Here is a 19,162-nt window from a genome sequence, read left to right on the forward strand (position 1 = left end):
TGTGTGTGTGTGTGTGTGTGTGTGTGTGTGTGTGTGTGTGTGTGTGTGACGTGTGTGTGTGTGTGTGTGTGTGTGTGTGTGTGTGTGTGTGTGTGTGTGTGTGTGTGTGTGTGTGTGTGTGTGTGTGTGTGTGTGTGTGTGCTTGAATTTTAGACCTCAACTCTACATTCCTCACCATTGTCTGAGTTAATCTGTATGCGATGAAGTCAACACACTGTAGGTACCTCCAACCCTCCCTGCTGTAGGCTACCCTCTGGGCTTTGTTGTTGCCTGGTTTCACTCACTGAAAAAAACACCATCACGTTTCGCCAAATGAAAAGCACCATTAGTAAGCTCCCAAGAGCACAATTTCTTGCATAATAGAAGGCGACATAACCAACAATCACCATTCCATCCATAGTTGGTGACACTGTCACAGCATGACATAATTTAGCATATGACCATATTTGGTCACTCATACGTTTTTCCGTGGAAGGCATTTGCATGAGAATGAGTGAGTCACGTCTGTTTCGCCCTACCCCACAACCTGAGCTGAAACTCGAGCGGCGGCGGGGGTGGTTGATGTTTGAGGGGTGGATAGACAAGAGACAATTGTCTATCCACCTGACCATATGATTCATGTTGTTGCATCCTTTATAATGACATGAATCATGGTCATACCAAGGTTATAGTTTTGCATTTTCCATTCGTTTTTTTCCTTGACTTTCTGTTTTCTATTTCAGTTTAGTTTTGATTCCTTTTTAAAGTGGGTTTGCTAGTTTCGTTTTTGAAAATGCTTAGTTTAACTGAATAGCTACTGTAAACTAGCAGTTTCTGTTGTTTCACTAGTTTTAGTTAACTATAATAATAACCTTGGCTCACATACACACCCATACACTGATGAATAAATTGTACTGTATATTTGTTGTGTTGTTCAACACTGTCTTACTGTATGTTACAAACTAGGAAACACACTTCCATGATTATGTTAAACAATGACAAACTGACAATGGGGTTGGGGGGAGGGAAACAATGTAACTGAGATCCACCATTCAACAGAACTTAACAAGTTCACATCTCAGAAAGGCTGAGGAATGTCTAGAATTTCCTTCTGCTGATGTGTTATTATTAGAAGTGATTGCTTTTGTGTGTCTTTTGTGTTGAGCATGCCAGTTCCCAAATGTTATGAGGAGGGGGAAACAAAAAAATGCACTCTTGCAAATTCATCTGGTATCGAGTTGAAAACTAAACAAACGAGTCAAGCCTCTATATTGAAGCAGGCAGAGAGCAACTGCGGTTCAGAAATAAATTAGAAAAATCATTTAGGCATAAATGTGTGTGTGTGTGTGTGTGTGTGTGTGTGTGTGTGTGTGTGTGTGTGTGTGTGTGTGTGTGTGTGTGTGTGTGTGTGTGTGTGTGTGTGCGCGTGTGTGTGTGTGTGTGTGTGTGTGTGTGCAGAGAGAGAGAGAGAGAGAGAGAGAGAGAGAGAGAGAGAGAGGTGGGTGGATCTGAAGAGCAGGTTGCTGGTGATGGTTAGGTGTTTTCCTCAATGGCTCCTCCCCATCTGCAGATAAGATCATTATGTACCTGCTCTCCTCCGAGCCCTCCACCATTCTGCTGGCTGACTGTGACACACAACCTCTACCTCCCATTGTTACACAGAAAGAGACAAAGAAACATCTGTCCTACGTCACTCCGAGTGGACAACAACAAACATCCGAGATTCGGCCGGCACAACATACAGAGACCCTCTCAGGTCAAGCTTGATAGACAAGGAAGAACCAGTTTTTAAAACAAAGCGAGGAAACGCCACCAGAGCAACAACAGATTTACCAAGATGGTGTCAGCTGGATTGCAAATGTTGGGCACGGCCCTGGGGTTCCTGGGCTGGATTGGGGCCATTATGGTGACCGCCCTCCCCATGTGGAAGGTCTCTGCCTTCATAGGCAGCAACATTGTCACCGCGCAGACCACCTGGGAGGGCATCTGGATGAACTGTGTGGTCCAGAGCACGGGCCAGATGCAGTGCAAGGTCTACGACTCTTTGCTGGCCCTCAGCTCTGATCTGCAGGCCGCCCGAGCCCTCACCATCATCTCCATCATCGTGGGCGTCTTTGCCATCCTGCTCGCCGTGGCCGGGGGGAAGTGCACCAACTGTGTTGGGGAGGAAAGGTCCAAGGCCAAGGTGGGCGTAGCATCTGGCGTCGCGTTCATCGTGTGTGGTATCCTGGTCCTGATCCCTGTGTGCTGGACAGCTTCCACCATCGTCCGAAACTTCTACAGCCCTCTCAGTACTCAGAAGAGAGAGTTGGGTGCCGCCCTCTACATTGGCTGGGGGGCAGCTGCACTTTTGCTGATCGGAGGGGGCTTGCTCTGCGCCAACTGCCCTAAAGATGACGAGTCCCCTGCAGTCCGGTACAAGCAGGCTAGGTCTGATGCTTCAGCACCTGCATCTAGTAAAGACTACGTCTAAGACTGCATGGAGAATCAGGGAGTAAAAAGATTTATCTTTTTACATGGCTGAGATACAGCACTGTTTATTGGGACAGACTACTGGGTTTGAGTGTATATGATAACATGATATGTGAAACATCTCAGGATGTCTCGATGCTGTTGCGCAAAGTATTCTACTGCTCATGGGAGTGGGTTTTGAAAACAGAAGGGGCAAGAAATGAACCACACCCAAAGAAGGAATTGAATTCCTAATGTTTAAGCAGTTTAAGCTGTGTTATGTTTTTATTCTTGTACTTATTCTCCAGCATCTTTTGCCGCTATAATGAAAACCTTTTCACATTCATTTTGGAATTATGATACCTTTTTACAATGTCTGTTTAGGCTGTTTAATTAATCATGAGTTCAAATAAGTGTCGTCATGTCTAAATAAATATTTTGTTTAAAAATCTGATATCATCTCTGCATTTATTACAACCTGAAAATGTAACTGTATTTTCTCACAGCTTTTTAAAAATCTTCCAATCTAAAAACGCAGGATTATAATTTTGTATAACTATTTTCTATATATATATTTTTTAAAACATCAGTTTACTTAAAAACATGTTTACAGTGCATTATGTACGATATCAAAGCATCATGCACCTGTTACCCTGCAATGTGGACAAACGGCAGCGGTAGACATTTCGAGTAAAACAGCTTTTGAGATCATATGAAAGATATCTATTGTGTGAATTTCTAGTAGAGCAGGTCTAGGTGTGGCAGAGCAAAGCAGCATCACTGGTGGTTTGAAACCTGCCCTTGTTCAAACGGAGACTGGGAGACCGATCTCATTTAATTTGTTTAGAGAGCAAATATGTCAATTCCAGGAAATGTTCACATTATTTTCTTTGACCCTTTACTTGTAATAGTTATGTGGTGAGCACCACATTATTATGCTAAAAGAAAAGAAAGAAATGGCATTATGGCAATTCAACTTGTTCTTTTGGAATTTGCATGTGTAACACCATGTGAAATGGACAGGTGCGCAAAACAGAGTGCATCGTGGCGCCATCTGTTGTACTACTGTGGCACTGTTTTTTAAAAGTAGCTGAAATGAGTTCTATCACAACCTAGCCTCGGTCCCACAACCTAGCCTCGGTCCCACAACCTAGCCTCGGTCCCACAACCTAGCCTCGGTCCCAGGCTTACTTTTCTGCGAAAAGAAGAACTGTGAACCTGAGAACTGAGAACCTGATCACAACCAGGATAAGGTTTAATTGTCAAATGCATGTAATGTAAACTGTAAAACAGACACTTTTGGGCCTTGTGTTAGAAGTTGATTCTGCATTTGACCATAATCCATGCTGCTTTAGACCTTTTTACTTTTTTAAACAAAAGGAAAATGAAAAACATCTAAAACAAATTTTAGAATTTAAATTTAAAGCAAATTAGTATTTATGTATAGCTTTTTCTTTTCTTGTGTGTGCACAAATGTTCTTGTGTGTATGTGTGTATGTGATATGTCTTACTGACTCACATTCAGAAACGCCCATGCGCACGCACGCACGCACGCACGCACGCACGCACGCACGCACGCACGCACGCACGCACGCACGCACACACACACACACACACACACACACACACACACACACACACACACACACACACACACACACACACACACACACACACACAGGTGGAGGAGACAGGTGCTGGGCATATTGTTCCCAGGACCGAGAGTATAGCTTGTGGTACCAAGGCTTAAATGTGTGTGAACAATGAAGACATGGGGGATAGACTGGCCTTGGGATATCCAGTGTCAGCTTTCCCCTTTTGTTCAGCAGCATAGAAACCCCACCCTGAAAGTTTGAACTATAGCAGGATTCTGTTATCCTCTTATCCTCTTACAGCCAGAGCTGCACAGCATCACAACTTTGAGTATCACTGCTTAGCAAACAGTCCCTCTGTTAGGTCCGAAGGTGGAACTGGAGAAACGCTTCCATAATAACTGAGCACAAACTGCCAGCTTTGACCTGTCAGAGGTGCATTTGACTTATTCAAATCTCTATAGAGCTGGACCTGTGTGCACTGTGCAGGACCAATACTTTCCTCTCCTAGCAGCAGCGACGTTCAAGCAACAGACGCAGCAGCAACCGCAGGTCAACCATGGCTTCTCAGGGCCTCCAGATCATGGGCGTGCTCATGGCTTTTATCGGCTGGATGGGCACCATCATCACCTGCGCCATGCCCATGTGGAGGGTCACTGCCTTCGTCGGAGCCAACATCGTCACGGCCCAAGTCATCTGGGAGGGCCTGTGGATGAACTGCGTGGTCCAGAGCACAGGTCAGATGCAGTGCAAGGTCTATGACTCCATGCTGGCCTTACCGCAGGACCTGCAGGCCGCCAGGGCCATGTGCATCATCGCTGTGATCGTGGGGGTGTTCGGAGTCCTGATGGCCGTGGTCGGAGGGAAGTGCACCAACTGCATGGAGGACGAGACGGCCAAGGCCAAAGCCTGCATCGTGTCCGGGGTGATCTTCATCATAGCCGCCTTCCTCATCATGATCCCTGTGTCATGGTCGGCCCACGCCGTCATCAGGGATTTCTACAACCCCCTGGTGGTCGCAGCTCAGAGGAGGGAGCTCGGGGCTGCGCTGTACATTGGCTGGGGGTCCTCTGGACTGCTGCTGCTCGGAGGAGGGCTGCTCTGCAACAACTGTCCTCCCAAGGACAACAGGCCCTACATCGCTGCTAAGTTTGCACCGGTCAGGTCGGTGTCTGCAGCTATGGACTATGTGTGAGTGTTTCCACCATAGGGCTTCTGGCGAGCAGCAGCCTATATGAAGCCAATTTAAATGTGACTTAAGACAGAGTCTGCTTCAATCATGATTTTAAGATTCAAGGTGTTTCTTACGACATGTCACGCTGTGAGTTTGAAGATCTGCTAACTGTACTTTCTATATTTGTTGTATGACAAAGTAAGAGGGCTTAAGTGGTTACAATCTATTGCTGAAGAATGCTGATCATTCAAACGCCATTTTCAGAATTAGAATGAATGAATCACATTACCTTGAAAACTTGACAAGCTTTATTGACACATTTGCAATTTAAAAAATACAGTAAAGCTGAATATTTACTTAACATGAAAAGCATATGGATACTTCTTCTGCTCATCTTACATTCGATTATTGACACTGGTTGTCAGTACACTCCACAGTTCAATGTGGAGAGAACTCAAAGTATTACTTACGCCTAAATATTCTCCCCTCTTAGACTGGCTCCCAGAGTGGAAAAGCCTTGTGAAATATTGTGAAACACATTTTTAAGTTAATAATAAAATGGACGATATTTTGAGTCAGAATTTTCAGAAAATGGCCACTGGTGAACAAAGGTGAAACTAAAACGGTTTCATACATCTATAATTTCCAAGCTGCATAGGACAGTGTGTACAGACAACTATTCCATTGTTAAATGTTTCTTTTCCAAATTCTTTGTCTAAGATCGTATGTTTTTTAATCATTTTCCAACATTGTTACTGTACACTGTAACAGAAATATTAGCCTACAGTATGTGAAAAGCCAACTTCGGACTAAATCCAATACCTTTTTTTAAGTCCTCATTTTGCATTTGTTTATATATATATATATTTTGTTCATATCCACGATGATATACTATGAACTTATTATTCACTTTGCTCTTATGCGAGTAAGCTCTATGTATTATCTTTTATGCAGTAAAATACAGTATAATTCTGTTGTTTGATTTAATGAGTTTGCATGTTGTAATAAAAGTGAAAACATACAGTATAACGTAAGCTGTATTCCTTGAATGCACATCACTCCTCTCTGCCCCTCTGACCATCATGATAAGGCATTCTGGAATTCAGGGGAGTAACTTGAGTCCCAAGAGAATTTCTCAGGCCAAGTGAGGTTGGGATGTTTGCCATGGTGTAATCAACAGCCCCCGTGTAAAGACATTCATTTACAGTTTACTTTCTTGAGCGAGACAGATGCCACAGCCAGAGACAATGGTATGATGTGCACTTTTGTGCAGGCATGGATACATGTTGCCGAGGAACGCTTTTACATGTCCAAAGCATCAGACTGCCCTGTGCTAGCACATCTGCCAAGTCTGTCAGGTTGATGTAAGCCTCCAATTGTGGTGTCTTTTTGTGTCCATGGGCATCCCTTTGAGACCAGTTGGACAAGCAAATGAATAGGTTAAGCCTGATTTATACTCTGTAGGATGACGGGTCGCTTGCTGAGAAGATAAGTTCATGTGGATATAAATTAAGCTTCTTTCTCACTTTTAAGTCAGCTTGCTTCTTGGCTCTTCAATTATTGTAACGAGAGAGCAGGCCTACTGAATAAAACAGGCCTACTGACAAAAATACTGTTTATTTCCTGTGACAAATAAAACATTAAATCATACAATACTGTACCGCTTCAAATTACTTTTGTGGTACAATTAACACGGAAACATTAGGCTAAATACTGACCATAGTACTTGAAACACAAAAATTGTAACACAATGTCAAAGATGAATTTAAGTATAATCCTGCATCCTCACATATCACAAACCTCAACCCACATTGTCTATGTAAAACAACAAAAGGCTACATAGCCTACCATACACTGTTAGTCAACTAAGTTATTCACTCATACGCAAACTCAAACACAGTTCAATAAACAACAGATTTCTACCTACAGATATTTCCTTAAAAACAGAAGGAGAGAAAGTCTTTGTTTATCACAGCAAATGTCAATGACCAAAACACAAACTCAAACAAATTCCTTCCCTGGTGTGGTGGATTTTGGCGCAGAGTATTTTGCTCCATTGTAACGGTCCCCCCTTGATGGGCATTGACAGCAGAGCAGAGCACCACCCACCAGCAGCAGTCCAGACGCGCCCCATCCGATGTACAAGCAGGCGCCCAGCTCCCTTCTCTGTGCGTCACTAACCATGGGGTTGTAGAAGTCTTTTATGACAGTATTAGCGGGCAGAGACACCGTAACCAGACACAGTGCTCCACTCAGTAGAAAGAAAACACCTGCTGAAATGGCCACCTTGGCTTTCGCTGATCGGTCGTCGATGCACGTGGTGCATTTCCCTCCGACCACTGAAAGGAGAAGGCCGAACAGTGAGAACAGGATGGCGATGACCACCATGGCACGGCCGGCTTGGAGATCCGGAGGTAACGCCAGCAGAGAGTCGTAGACCTTACACTGCATCTGGCCTGTACTCTGCACCACACATGTCATCCAAAGTCCTTCCCAGATGGTCTGAGCAACCACAATGTTGTTGCCAATGAACGCAGACACTTTCCACATAGGTAGAATGCAGATGGTGATGTTCCCCACCCATCCCAGCACTGCCAGACCGACTCCAAGAATCTGAAGTCCCAAAGATGCCATATTGTCGCTTGCCTTTTCTCCTCTCCTGCTGCGCTCTTCTGAAAGTCACCAACTAAACTCTCACAAAGTGGGGAACTTATAAACACAGATCCCCCCTGGCCCCCTCCGTCATCTGGGTGGGCTTTGGCTCAGCTACTCTGCACATCCATCAATTTGACCTTGAGATCACAGATGGTACGCCCTCCCTTTCACAGGGCCCTCAACCATTATAACTCTGTTTCATCTGTTTCATTCGCATAAAAAAGTTTTGAACTTTGACAGAGTAAAAAAAGTAAAAGTAAAAAAAATCACACCCGTGTGAACTGAGTGGTGCAAGGTCTTATATAGTCTGATCAGCTATGTCAGTGACGTCACACACTAACCATAGCAACCATGCTCACCCGTACAGGCACAAACACACACAGGTACTAACAAAGCCAGTTGTTGGAGTGGTTTGCACCACTCAAAAAAGGTTCTGCCAATTGGCTAAGCTTTCAGTCAGCAGACATTTATCAGGGTAAACAGCCTACACAATGAACAGGAATATTATAAAACAGGGAAAAAATATAAAGCTGCAATTAATTTTTTTCCCCAGAACCTCCACCACAGTCACCACAACCCATTCTGAATGAAAATAGCTCTTCAAAATATACAGAGGTGCAGCAAAATCCTGAGCGTTCGTTTAACTAAAGTCTAATAATTATAGGCCCATCTTACACCATCAGAGTTAAATGAAGTGCACAACACAGGATTTAGCTGTGTGAGGGTTATTGTGGATTTTCGCCATTATATGACCTGTGTCTGATTGGCTCCCTGGCAGGCATATAGTTTCACTGAGGTCAGGGTTAGGGTTAAGGTTAGGCATAGTTTTACTTTATTTTGTGGAAAACCTAGCTGATCTATGCATTGTGACCTTTTGTATAAGCTATTTTCATTTAACCCATTTTTATTTTACCTGAGATCAGATTCTAAAAATGTCTTCTACATCCTGACAGTTTTCTGAAAAAGCTATGTTTCTATGTCAGTCGTTCTTCGACTTTTCAAAAATAGCAGACCTACAAGCTCGTAGCGCGCCGCTCGTAGCGCGCCACTCGGTGGCGCGCTATGAGCTTGTGGATCTGCTATTTTTCAATAGCTAAAGCATAACATAATGCTAACACCAAAAGGGGTTCCCGCCCAAAATGGGTTAAGATTATTTAATGTAGAGTGAAAATGCACTACAACCCTGAGGAACTCCGAACTAGTAACTATGGTCAACCAAGTTTAGGGTTTAAGTGAAAGTAAGATGTTAAATAATTGAATCTGTTGAATCTGATGTAAACGTCAACCACTTGACATAATGTAGTCACACCATTAACACATACACCCCTACCAGATCTATGTTCCAGACAGCCACACATAACACCATGGAATTGTTATCATGACACTATATTAATATTATTATTTCTTAAACATATTTTCAAACTAATAAGTGCCAATTCCTTTACTACAAAGAACCCCTCCCCAGTGTGTGTGTGTGTGTGTGCGCGCGTGTGTGTGTGCGCGTGCATGCGTGTCTGCGTGTGACTGTGCAGTGTGTTTGTGTGTGCTAAATGGAACTGGCCTGTTAACTCACACACAGGTGCTGTCAATTAATCAATTTCAGCCAATCAGGATCAGCCACAGTTTCAGGAAGTGGGTATAAATGCTTCAGGGAAGCTGTTTGCTGCATCAGTGTGTTCTTTGAGTTTTGTTGCTGCCACCAATTTTGCAGTCATTTTGATCCTGTCCAGTTAACAGTATGGCGTCTGCTGGTCTTCAGATGTGTGGCACACTCCTGGGAATCCTTGGGTTCCTCCTTGATATTATCGTGTGTGCACTACCCATGTGGAAGGTGTCCGCTTTCATCGGGAGCAACATAGTGACTGCACAGGACTACTGGGAAGGCCTGTGGATGACGTGCGTCAAGCAGAGCACAGGACAGATGCAGTGTAAGGTCTACGACTCCATGCTGGCCCTGAGCCGGGATCTCCAAGCATCCAGGGCTCTGATTGTCATCTCCATCCTTGTGGCGTTGCTGGGACTGGGACTGGCCATCACTGGGGGAAAGTGCACCAACTGCATTGAGGACGAGGACGAGTCCGACAAGAGCAAGTCCGACAAGAGCAAGGTAGCCATCACTGCTGGGGTGTTCTTCATCATCGCCGGTGTCCTGGTCCTGATCCCTGTGTCGTGGTCTGCCAACACCGTCATCAGGGACTTCTACAACCCCGTCATGGTAAATGCACAGCGGCGAGAGCTGGGTGCTGCCATCTTCATGGGCTGGTTATGTGCAGGTCTCCTCTTGATAGGTGGTGCACTCCTCTGTTGCCACTGCCCAAAGAGCAATGAAGAGAGGGGATATGCTGTGACATATACTGCCCCACGTTCAGCAGCAGGTAGTGGAGGAGCCTATGTCTAAACTCTAGTTCTTGAGTGTCTGGAAAGCTGAAGACAAAGAGTGGCTCAGCCAAAATGGACACTGACTTTCAAAAGACTTTTGTTTGTTCTCTCCATGAATTTTTCTCCATGAATTTTAAGCTGTGTTGCAATTATTGCATGTTTTAATTGCTTGTGATTTTGCTTATTTTTTTTATTTTTTTCAATTTACGTTTTATTGAATTTTAATCAAACATAACGACTGACAATTGACAATACATACAACCAAAGACAATATACACACAAGGGGAGATGTCTGCCTCTCTTCTCATCGATGATCATTCATAATTTTGCTTATTTTTAAATTGCTTGTGATTGCTTTATTCAATAAAAGTCCTTAACTTGAGCAACTTCATCAAAATGAATAGCTTGGGGGCAGGGCTAGTGCTCCAGTTCGGTCTCTATCCTTTATATACTCTATGTTATAGACCCATCTTACACCATCAGAGTTAAATGAACACAACACAGGATTTAGCTGTGTGGGTTATTATGGATTTTCGCCATTACCTGTGTCTGATTGGCTCCCTGGCAGGCATATAGTTTCACTGAGGTCAGGGTTAGGGTTAAGGTTAGGCATAGTTTTACTTTATTTTGTGGAAAACCTAGCTGATCTACGCATTGTGACCTTTTGGATAAGCTATTTTCAGTTAACCCATTTTTTTTTTTTACCTGAGATCAGATTCTAAAAATGTCTTCTACATCCTGACAGTTTTCTGAAAAAGCTATGTTTCTATGTCAAGTCGTTCTTCGACTTTTCAAAAATAGCAGACCTACAAGCTCGTAGCGCGCCACTCGGTGGCGCGCTATGAGCTTGTGGATCTGCTATTTTTCAATAGCTAAAGCATAACATAATGCTAACACCAAAAGGGGTTCCCGCCCAGAATGGGTTAAGATTATTTAATGTAGAGTGAAAATGCACTATAACCCTGAGGAACTAGTAACTATGGTCAACCAAGTTTAGGGTTAAAGTAAGATGTTAAATAATTGAATCTGTTGAATCTGTAAACGTCAACCACTTCTGACATAATGTAGTCACACCATTAATTAACACAGACCCTACCAGATCTATGTTCCAGACAGCAACACATAACACCATGGAATTGTTATCATGACACTATATTAATATTATTATTTCTTAAACATATTTTCAAGCTAAGGAGTGCCAATTCCTTTACTACAGAGAACCCCTCCCCAGTGTGTGTGTGTGTGTGTGTGTGTGTGTGTGTGTGTGTGTGTGTGTGTGTGTGCGCGTGCATGAGTGTCTGGTGTGGGTGGGTGTGCTAAATGGAACTGGCCTGTTAACTCACACACAGGTGCTGTCAATTAATCAATTTCAAACAGCCAATCAGGATCAGCCACAGTTTCAGGAAGTGGGTATAAAGGCTTCAGGGAAGCTGTTTGGTGCATCAGTGTGTTCTTTGAGTTTTGTTGCTGTCATCAATTTTGCAGTAATTTTGATCCTGTCCAGTTAACAGTATGGTGTCTGCTGGTCTTGAGATGTGCGGAACACTCCTGGCAATCATTGGGTTCCTTGGTGATATCATCGTGTGTGCACTACCCATGTGGAAGGTGTCCGCTTTCATCGGGAGCAACATAGTGACTGCACAGACCTACTGGGAGGGCCTGTGGATGACGTGCGTCAAGCAGAGCACAGGACAGATGCAGTGTAAGATCTACGACTCCATGCTGGCCCTGAGCCGGGATCTCCAAGCATCCAGGGCTCTGATTGTCATCTCCATCCTTGTGGCATTGCTGGGACTGGGACTGGCCATCACTGGGGGAAAGTGCACCAACTGCATTGAGGACGAGTCCGACAAGAGCAAGGTAGCCATCACTGCTGGGGTGTTCTTCATCATCGCCGGTGTCCTGGTCCTGATCCCTGTGTCGTGGTCTGCCAACACCGTCATCAGGGACTTCTACAACCCCGTCATGGTAAATGCACAGCGGCGAGAGCTGGGTGCTGCCCTCTTCATCGGCTGGGGATGTGCAGGTCTCCTCTTGATAGGTGGTGCACTCCTCTGTTGCCACTGCCCAAAGAGCAAAGAAGAGAGGGGATATGCTGTGAAATATTCTGCCCCACGTTCAGCAGCAGGTAGTGGAGGAGCCTATGTCTAAACTCTAGTTCTTGAGTGTCTGGAAAGCTGAAGACAAAGAGTGGCTAAGCCAAAATGGACACTGACTTTCAAAAGACTTGTTTGTTCTCTCCATGAATTCTTCTCCATGAATTTTAAGCTGTGTTGCAATTATTGCATGTTTTAATTGCTTGTGATTTTGCTTATTTTTAAATTGCTTGTGATTGCTTTATTCAATAAAAGTCCTTAACTTTGATCATGTTTCCTTCCCCTTTGTGTCTATATGACAAAGACTGTTATGGGTTCACACTGTAGAATCTTTTCCCTGGTGTGAGCATACAATAGAGTAGGATGGAACATTTTACTTCCTGGTTGGCAGAAAGTATACACTCTTGGTCAAATTACTTGGCTACAAAATGTTACTATAAAAATACTATACATTTGCTTATGCCATATACTGTGCATGTCTCATCCAGGTTCTTTGAATGTTTCTCACTGATTTTCTATGGCACATTAGGAGTCCACTAGTGCAGGGGTTTAACAGGTGGTCTGTGGACCACTGGTGGTCTGTGGATGTATTGCATGTGGTCCCTGACCTTCATGTAGGATTTGTTGATTTTTAAAATGTTTTAAAAAGTTGGTCAAGAATTTCAACTGAAAAAGGGAGTTGGAATCTCAAGAGGGAGAAGTGAACTGGATTGAGTCATTGTTAGTCAATGGACCATTGTTTGAGAAACTGGGATGTATACACATGGGATCCATGGCAAGTGTTACAAAAGCACTAAGCTTAGCCCAACTCAACAGTGGTCCCCAGGTTGATTACATATCAGGGTGGTGGTTCCCTTGTTTACAATCAGTTGAAAACCCCTGCACTAGTGGTTCACAAACATTAATTTCATTCAGGGCTCTCCATTTCTGGTATTGTCTAATTTTGTATATGTGGAAAATTTAATTTTGACAAATATCCACAAGCCATCTATCCATTCACTACTGGTTAGCCATAGCATTTTCCCTCCAGAGAAGGCATGAGATCTTGGCACTGTCTGACGGTTTTGGTTTAACAAAGTGGCTCCTCATGCAGTCCTCACACATCTCCTTGGTTACCAGTGTTCCCTCCCACTCTCGTCTACTCTACAATGTAGGAATCAGGCCCAGCAGGAAACATGATCAACAACCTTTCAATCCCCTCCCTGTTCTCATTGTCATGCCTGCTACGCTAAACCACCCAGTTGCAGACTGCATGTAATTGTTTTCACTTTGACCAGCGGCTTTTGGACTTCATGTACCTGCAGTTATTGGGAGGAAATGTTGTGCCACAGATCAGGCGAGGCTTTTCACACTAACTTTTGAACCAAGTGTTGGACTTGAAAAAACATTCTACTTTGAGGAAATATGGGCAGGCAAATACTTGGTTTGTGTCTAGCACTCCTGGGATTCCTGGGCACCATCGCGATCTGTGGCCTGCCTGCATGGAAGGTAACAGCCTTTGTAGGGGCAAACATAATCACTGCCCAGGTATTCTGGCAAGGCATATGGATGAACTGTGTGATTCAGAGCACTGGCCACTCTCAATGCAAGGCCTATGATTCTATGCTGGCCTTACCCCAGGACCTGCAGGCTGCCAGGGCCCTCGTCTGTGTCTCTATTGCGGTGAGTGTGGTGGCCATCGGGCTCACCGTGGTTGGGGCGCACTGCACAAACTTCCTTCGTGATGACGGGCTGAGGAAGAACAATGTTGGCATTGCGGGAGGTGTGGTGTTCATACTGGCGGGTGTCTTGTGTATAATTCCTGTCAGCTGGTCAGCACACAGCACCATCACAGGCTTCTACAACCCCATGGCCTCTCAGGAGAGGAGGGGCGAGCTCGGGGCGTCCATCTACGTGGGTTGGGCGTCGGGAGCCCTGCTGATCATCGGAGGAGGGATACTGAGTGCTGCGTACAGATGCTGAGGCATAGAAGAAGACATGGGACAGTTACAATGCTATATTATTTCTCATTTTAAAAAATGTCTTTAAAAGATCCTATTCAATGATTTCAATAATGCATTGCACTAGAGATTCTGTTTGATTTTATATTTTGTTTAAACTGGATGAAGTTGTACGTACAGTATACCGTATATACAATATGCCTGCATTCGATGCTAGTTTCAGTTTTTTAACTAGACAAAATCACACACAATGGGCATTCATTGTATAGGGTTATTTGTAGTGAAGATAGACGTAATGGAGAATATAGATAGATTTATATTGATATTTTTAATATACTTATTGTATCTTAAATTAGAAACTAAATAATGTATGTAAATGTAATAGACTTTGTAGATTCTTAATGGCATTTCTGTCCCTGGAAACATTGGAAACATATTGCTTCACCATTGTAAATGTGAGACATCACATTATTTTGAGTGGATTTCACAAAGCCATGGCCAAGATATTGGCCGGAAAATTAAAATGCATGTATAGAAGGGCTCTTAATTACTACTGCATGTGTTGTGGAGTTTAACAATCAGCATGAACCAGCTCTGTGTAGCCTACCTGACAGCCAGAATAACTAGATTTGGATCTAGGCCAGATGAGGTCTGAATTACCCTGTGTAAATTTACAGAGCGCACAAAGAGTACCTTGACAAAATGTTTATCAGTTGATCAATACATCTTCTGAAGACTTTCAACAAACTGATGCTGTAGCTTGCTCTCCTCTTGAAGAGAAAGGTTTTAAGAGTGTGACCAAGAGAGCATTTGGGGGGGAAAAAAGTATATATATTTTTTCTTTCTGGAGCCTTAGAGGATTGTTTTCATGGGACTGGACTGACATTCTGCATTACAGACGTTCCCTATGGAAGGACAGGGCAGGCAGATCGGGGGCCTGGCGCTGTGCTTCATTGGGATTATGCTGGTGTGTGTGGCATGTGGTCTGCCCATGTGGCGTGAGACATCTAATGTGGGAGCAAATATTGTGACCGCCCAATCGGTGAGTTGAAATAATGCAGATGCATCAATAAATTATTTCACTTCAAATACTGTGTATTTAATCTCCCATATGGACATGGGGAATATCACACTTCAGTCACTGTCACTGCGATGGCTTACAGTATTTATTATCCATTTTGACAAAAGTGTGAGTTAGACATACAGTACTTAGCCTCGTATATAATGTAAAATAAAGTGTTTTCTTTCCTTTTTAAACTGAAATGTTTTTATAAATGTTTGTATAAAATAAGCAAAAATAACCTCACAGTAAAGAAAATCTAAATAAACAAATATTAAATAATTTAAGCATTATGTATAGTACATTCAATTTCCCCTTTGCATGTTTATTGTCGATTATTTGGTAAGAGATGAGAGCTTGTATGAGGGAGATGAGTGTGAGTGTTTACACCACCAACAATAATTTAACACAATACTGTATCTACGCTGTCCTACTTCGGTAGGATTAACAAAAGTCTAAAATGTGATCCAAAGCCTTTCGCATGTTAGCCTAACATGCGAAGCCTAATGTTGGCCTAATGCCAACATTCGGCATTAAAAAGTAGATAATCATAAGACAGTAAGACACATCCTGTTAGCATTCATTGAAAACAGGAGATAGGTTCCGGTTCATCTTGAAATTCCCTCTTCTCTCATACCTTATTGGTTCGTGTCTCTATGTATACCCTCTCCAGAAAAAGACATACATACTTACATATTTGCATAAAATGGATTTGATACCCCTATTTTCAGGTGTGGGATGGTCTGTGGTTGCACTGTGTGATCCAGGCCACTGGTCAGATGCAGTGCAAGAGGCAGCCTCAGCTGACCTATGACCTCCAGGCCGGACGTGCCCTCACGCTCCTGTCCATTATCCTTGGCATACTGGGCTTCATTATCGCCCTCATGGGGGGAGGGGTGGCCAACTGCAGCGGAGCACCACGCGACCAATCTCAATCTCAATATCAGTCTGCTTCAAACTCCAGGAAGAAGGTGATGAGTAGTAATGAATTCTCGACACACAGCACGCGCTCTTCATGTAGCGAGTATCTATATCACACAAATGTTTATAGATGCAAATGTTAGCTCTATTTGGGGTGTCCGTGGCTCAGTCATGAGTAGAAAGGCCATCTGGTAATGAGAAGGTCAGCGGTTCCCCCCCCAGGACTTCCACCATATGTGATACGGACTCCCTTGAAAACGAGATGATACATCTCAAAGGGTTATCCTTTCAATAAAGGTACTATATATGTATACACATCAAAGTGTCCCTGAGTAAGTTGCCCCTAACAGCCCCCTCAAGTGCTCATCATGAACATTTGAGCAGCCATTAGCTGGATGAAGCTGAAACTGAATCTTCCCCATGGGATAAATAAAGGTCTACATTTTTCTTTAGACTCCCTGAAGAAAGACTCATGCATGATTGAAAGCAAAACATTTAACCACTTAACCCCCTATTCAAACATTTTCTAAAAAATGTTTTTTAAATAACCCATCTGCTATTTTATGAAAATATTGGACATGAAAAATAAAGTCAAGACTCAAGTCAAGCCAGCGTTCACTAGTCGGAAGAAACACACCATTGAGAAAGTTTAAGGGATTTATTGACAATAAATGAATGAATGAATGAATGAATTAATTAATTAATGAAATGGGGTGTGTAGGTTCCAGGGGGGGTCACCGACCCTGAAGTCTTTGGGGAGGAGGTCGTATGGCGTTCGTCTTACGGCGTGCATGGACGGTCACGCCCGGCAGGAACCTGAGAATGGGAGAAGGGGAGAAAGTGGGAGAGAAGAGAGTTTTGTTTTAATCGTTTGTTCCACTTTAGCAATGTGAATGTAGGATTTCTAGTGCCGATAAAGCTCCTTTGAGGGGAGCAGGGGAAGGAGCTACTATGGAGGTGAATGGGGTGGAGGTGGGATGCAAAAGCCTGTAGGAAAGTGGCTTGTGTGCGACGCAGCGAGGCGGGCGAAACATGGAGGTTTCTGGGTGGTATTAGGTGGGTATAAATAGGGACAGGTAGATTGGCGTGAAGGGCAGGGTCAATGTGTGTTTCTCCACCTCCTGAACATCTGTTGTTCCAACTCCATTTAAAGTGATTACTAAGTGTACTAAGTAACTTAATCCTGTGGTTAACAAAACGATACCATTAGCTATAGTGCATGCCCTATATTTTAGAGATATATATTAACTTTTGGAGAGTATCTTTTTCTTTCACATTCAAATAGGATACAGGCATTTCGGAATACATTTTTCACACAGAGAGAGTGCCTTAAAAACTAAATATAGGCCTACAAGTCTAATATATTTTTCTTCAATACTGTTTGCTCTCCAGGCATCTCTGCTGGGTGGAGTCCTGTGTGTGCTGTCGGGTATCATGTGCCTGGTTTCAGTCAGCTGGTCTGCAGGTTTCACCATCACCGTCTACAACGACCCCATGGTGGTGCAGTCCTTGAGAAGGGAGGTGGGCTCCTCCATCTACGTGGGCTGGGTTGCCTCCGTTCTGCTCCTTCTTGGAGGAGCCCTCCTCTGCCTCGTCTGCGGGGGTAAGCAGGCCGCCAGCCCATCCTACCAAACCTACACGCCATACAGCTACTTCTCCGCCCACACCCCCCATCCCAGCCATCCGCCCACCTATTCTACAGGCACCACGAGCACAGCTGTTTTCAATAAGAGTTATCATGGTCAAGCATCGGCCAGGGGACCGTCTGATCCAGCCAGTAGAAGGGCTCAGGGTGTGGTCGGGCCATATGATCTGAACCCGGTGCCTAGACCTCAGTTTATTGACCCGAGAGGGTCGATTGTGCGTGGTAGTCCCAGCAGACCTTCTACAGTAGGCCCACCTGTACAAAATTACTACAACATGCCAGTTATGGACGGAAGAAACAATATGCCTGGGACACTTTGTTAATAATTGGTCTGACTGGGTTATCAGTCTGACTGGGTTAAGCATTGTTGGATGACCACACTCTCCTCTGTATGTGAATAAAGCAGAGATGCCTTCAAACAGAATGACTACACAGACAGTACACACATACAGTAAACTCCTCAATCCACTGCAAGAGAATACTTCTTTATTTACTGAACCAGAGAGAAACATTCTGGATTCACACCCTGGATGCAATTACCCCGCCTGGCCTGAATGAGGACATAGACTTCATGTGCTTTTTATAGGTTAATTTGGGCTCTATATTAACCTTTGCTACTATTACTATTGTCTGTGTCCTCCGATATACATTATATATATATAATGTATAATGTATATCCTATAGATCTGTTTTTAATGTTGTAGCCTTCCAATGTATTTGTATAGCTTTAAGTGTACTTTTTCATTTGATGGGTCCTCTTTCACCTGTTTCTTTTTTCCTTTTTTTCTACTTAATGATTGCCTGATTGTTCTTATGTAATAACGATGTAATGAGCTGAACCACGTGATCTACTTCTAAGTGGTTAATTGTAATTGCTGGACTGGTCCCCACCTGTCTCCAGCCTTATTTAATGAGTTTGTTGCTCTGTGTTTTGTTAGCCCTGATGAAGACCGTATAGGTCGAAACATGTCGGTTCAATAAAGTTTTCCTCCTTTTAACATTAAGTGTGCCCGGATCTCCTCTTTGCTCTATATTGTGTTATCCCGATTGATCCCAGGAGCACCTTTTTACTATTTTTACATTTTTTATACCTGTACACCTCCTGAGCACCTGGTTGCCTCCTTGCCTCTGACTTCTTTATTTACATTCGGTTAAATGAACACTGGGGATTTTACAGTGCAGGAATTATGTACTTGTTTTGATGAATGCCATTTCATGAGTCACATTGTATTACTGATATAGATGGAATAAAGATGAATCTATGTGTGCA

At 43.5% G+C, this 19,162-nt stretch overlaps 6 protein-coding genes across 6 annotated transcripts; 5 read left to right on the top strand and 1 right to left on the bottom strand.

The window, feature by feature from the left end:
* Positions 1-1,574: 1,574 nt before the first annotated feature.
* On the top strand, positions 1,575-2,884 carry LOC306927664 (claudin-4-like). The gene has a single exon (XM_079507473.1). It carries the CDS (start codon positions 1,817-1,819, stop codon positions 2,450-2,452), a length of 636 nt encoding a protein of 211 aa, XP_079363599.1. The 5' UTR covers positions 1,575-1,816; the 3' UTR covers positions 2,453-2,884.
* A 1,691-nt stretch (positions 2,885-4,575) lies between these two features.
* Positions 4,576-5,217, top strand: LOC306927665 (claudin-4-like; the record flags this gene model as incomplete). Its single annotated transcript, XM_079507474.1, has 1 exon — positions 4,576-5,217. Exon 1 carries the CDS (start codon positions 4,582-4,584, stop codon positions 5,215-5,217), a length of 636 nt encoding a protein of 211 aa, XP_079363600.1. The 5' UTR covers positions 4,576-4,581.
* A 1,073-nt stretch (positions 5,218-6,290) lies between these two features.
* On the bottom strand, positions 6,291-7,867 carry LOC306927666 (claudin-4-like). Its single transcript, XM_079507475.1, has one exon. It carries the CDS (start codon positions 7,828-7,830, stop codon positions 7,198-7,200), a length of 633 nt encoding a protein of 210 aa, XP_079363601.1. The 5' UTR covers positions 7,831-7,867; the 3' UTR covers positions 6,291-7,197.
* Positions 7,868-9,496: 1,629 nt separating this feature from the next.
* Positions 9,497-14,303, top strand: LOC306928657 (claudin-like protein ZF-A89). Its single transcript, XM_079508927.1, has 3 exons — positions 9,497-10,243; positions 12,654-12,666; positions 13,726-14,303. The coding sequence occupies exons 1-3, from the start codon at positions 9,590-9,592 to the stop codon at positions 14,286-14,288; spliced, it is 1,230 nt and encodes a 409-aa protein (XP_079365053.1). The 5' UTR covers positions 9,497-9,589; the 3' UTR covers positions 14,289-14,303.
* Positions 11,666-12,594, top strand: LOC306927663 (claudin-like protein ZF-A89). The gene has a single exon (XM_079507472.1). It carries the CDS (start codon positions 11,743-11,745, stop codon positions 12,379-12,381), a length of 639 nt encoding a protein of 212 aa, XP_079363598.1. The 5' UTR covers positions 11,666-11,742; the 3' UTR covers positions 12,382-12,594.
* Positions 14,304-15,065: 762 nt separating the features above from the next.
* On the top strand, positions 15,066-18,217 carry LOC306927659 (claudin-4-like). Its single transcript, XM_079507463.1, has 3 exons — positions 15,066-15,308; positions 16,058-16,297; positions 17,640-18,217. The coding sequence occupies exons 1-3, from the start codon at positions 15,174-15,176 to the stop codon at positions 18,213-18,215; spliced, it is 951 nt and encodes a 316-aa protein (XP_079363589.1). The 5' UTR covers positions 15,066-15,173; the 3' UTR covers positions 18,216-18,217.
* The last annotated feature ends 945 nt before the right edge of the window (positions 18,218-19,162 follow it).

This window comes from Electrona antarctica, assembly GCF_951216825.1.
Source record: "Electrona antarctica genome assembly, chromosome: 8".
Classification (NCBI taxonomy): domain Eukaryota; kingdom Metazoa; phylum Chordata; class Actinopteri; order Myctophiformes; family Myctophidae; genus Electrona; species Electrona antarctica.

Coding starts and splice junctions, on each gene's coding strand:
- LOC306928657 (XM_079508927.1), top strand. CDS start 9,590: ATGGCGTCTGCTGGTCTTCAGATGTGTGGCACACTCCTGGGAATCCTT.
- LOC306927663 (XM_079507472.1), top strand. CDS start 11,743: ATGGTGTCTGCTGGTCTTGAGATGTGCGGAACACTCCTGGCAATCATT.
- LOC306927666 (XM_079507475.1), bottom strand. CDS start 7,830: ATGGCATCTTTGGGACTTCAGATTCTTGGAGTCGGTCTGGCAGTGCTG.
- LOC306927659 (XM_079507463.1), top strand. CDS start 15,174: ATGGAAGGACAGGGCAGGCAGATCGGGGGCCTGGCGCTGTGCTTCATT. Junction 15,309..16,057: donor ATATTGTGACCGCCCAATCG/GTGAGTTGAAAT, acceptor CCCTATTTTCAG/GTGTGGGATGGTCTGTGGTT. Junction 16,298..17,639: donor CTTCAAACTCCAGGAAGAAG/GTGATGAGTAGT, acceptor TTTGCTCTCCAG/GCATCTCTGCTGGGTGGAGT.
- LOC306927664 (XM_079507473.1), top strand. CDS start 1,817: ATGGTGTCAGCTGGATTGCAAATGTTGGGCACGGCCCTGGGGTTCCTG.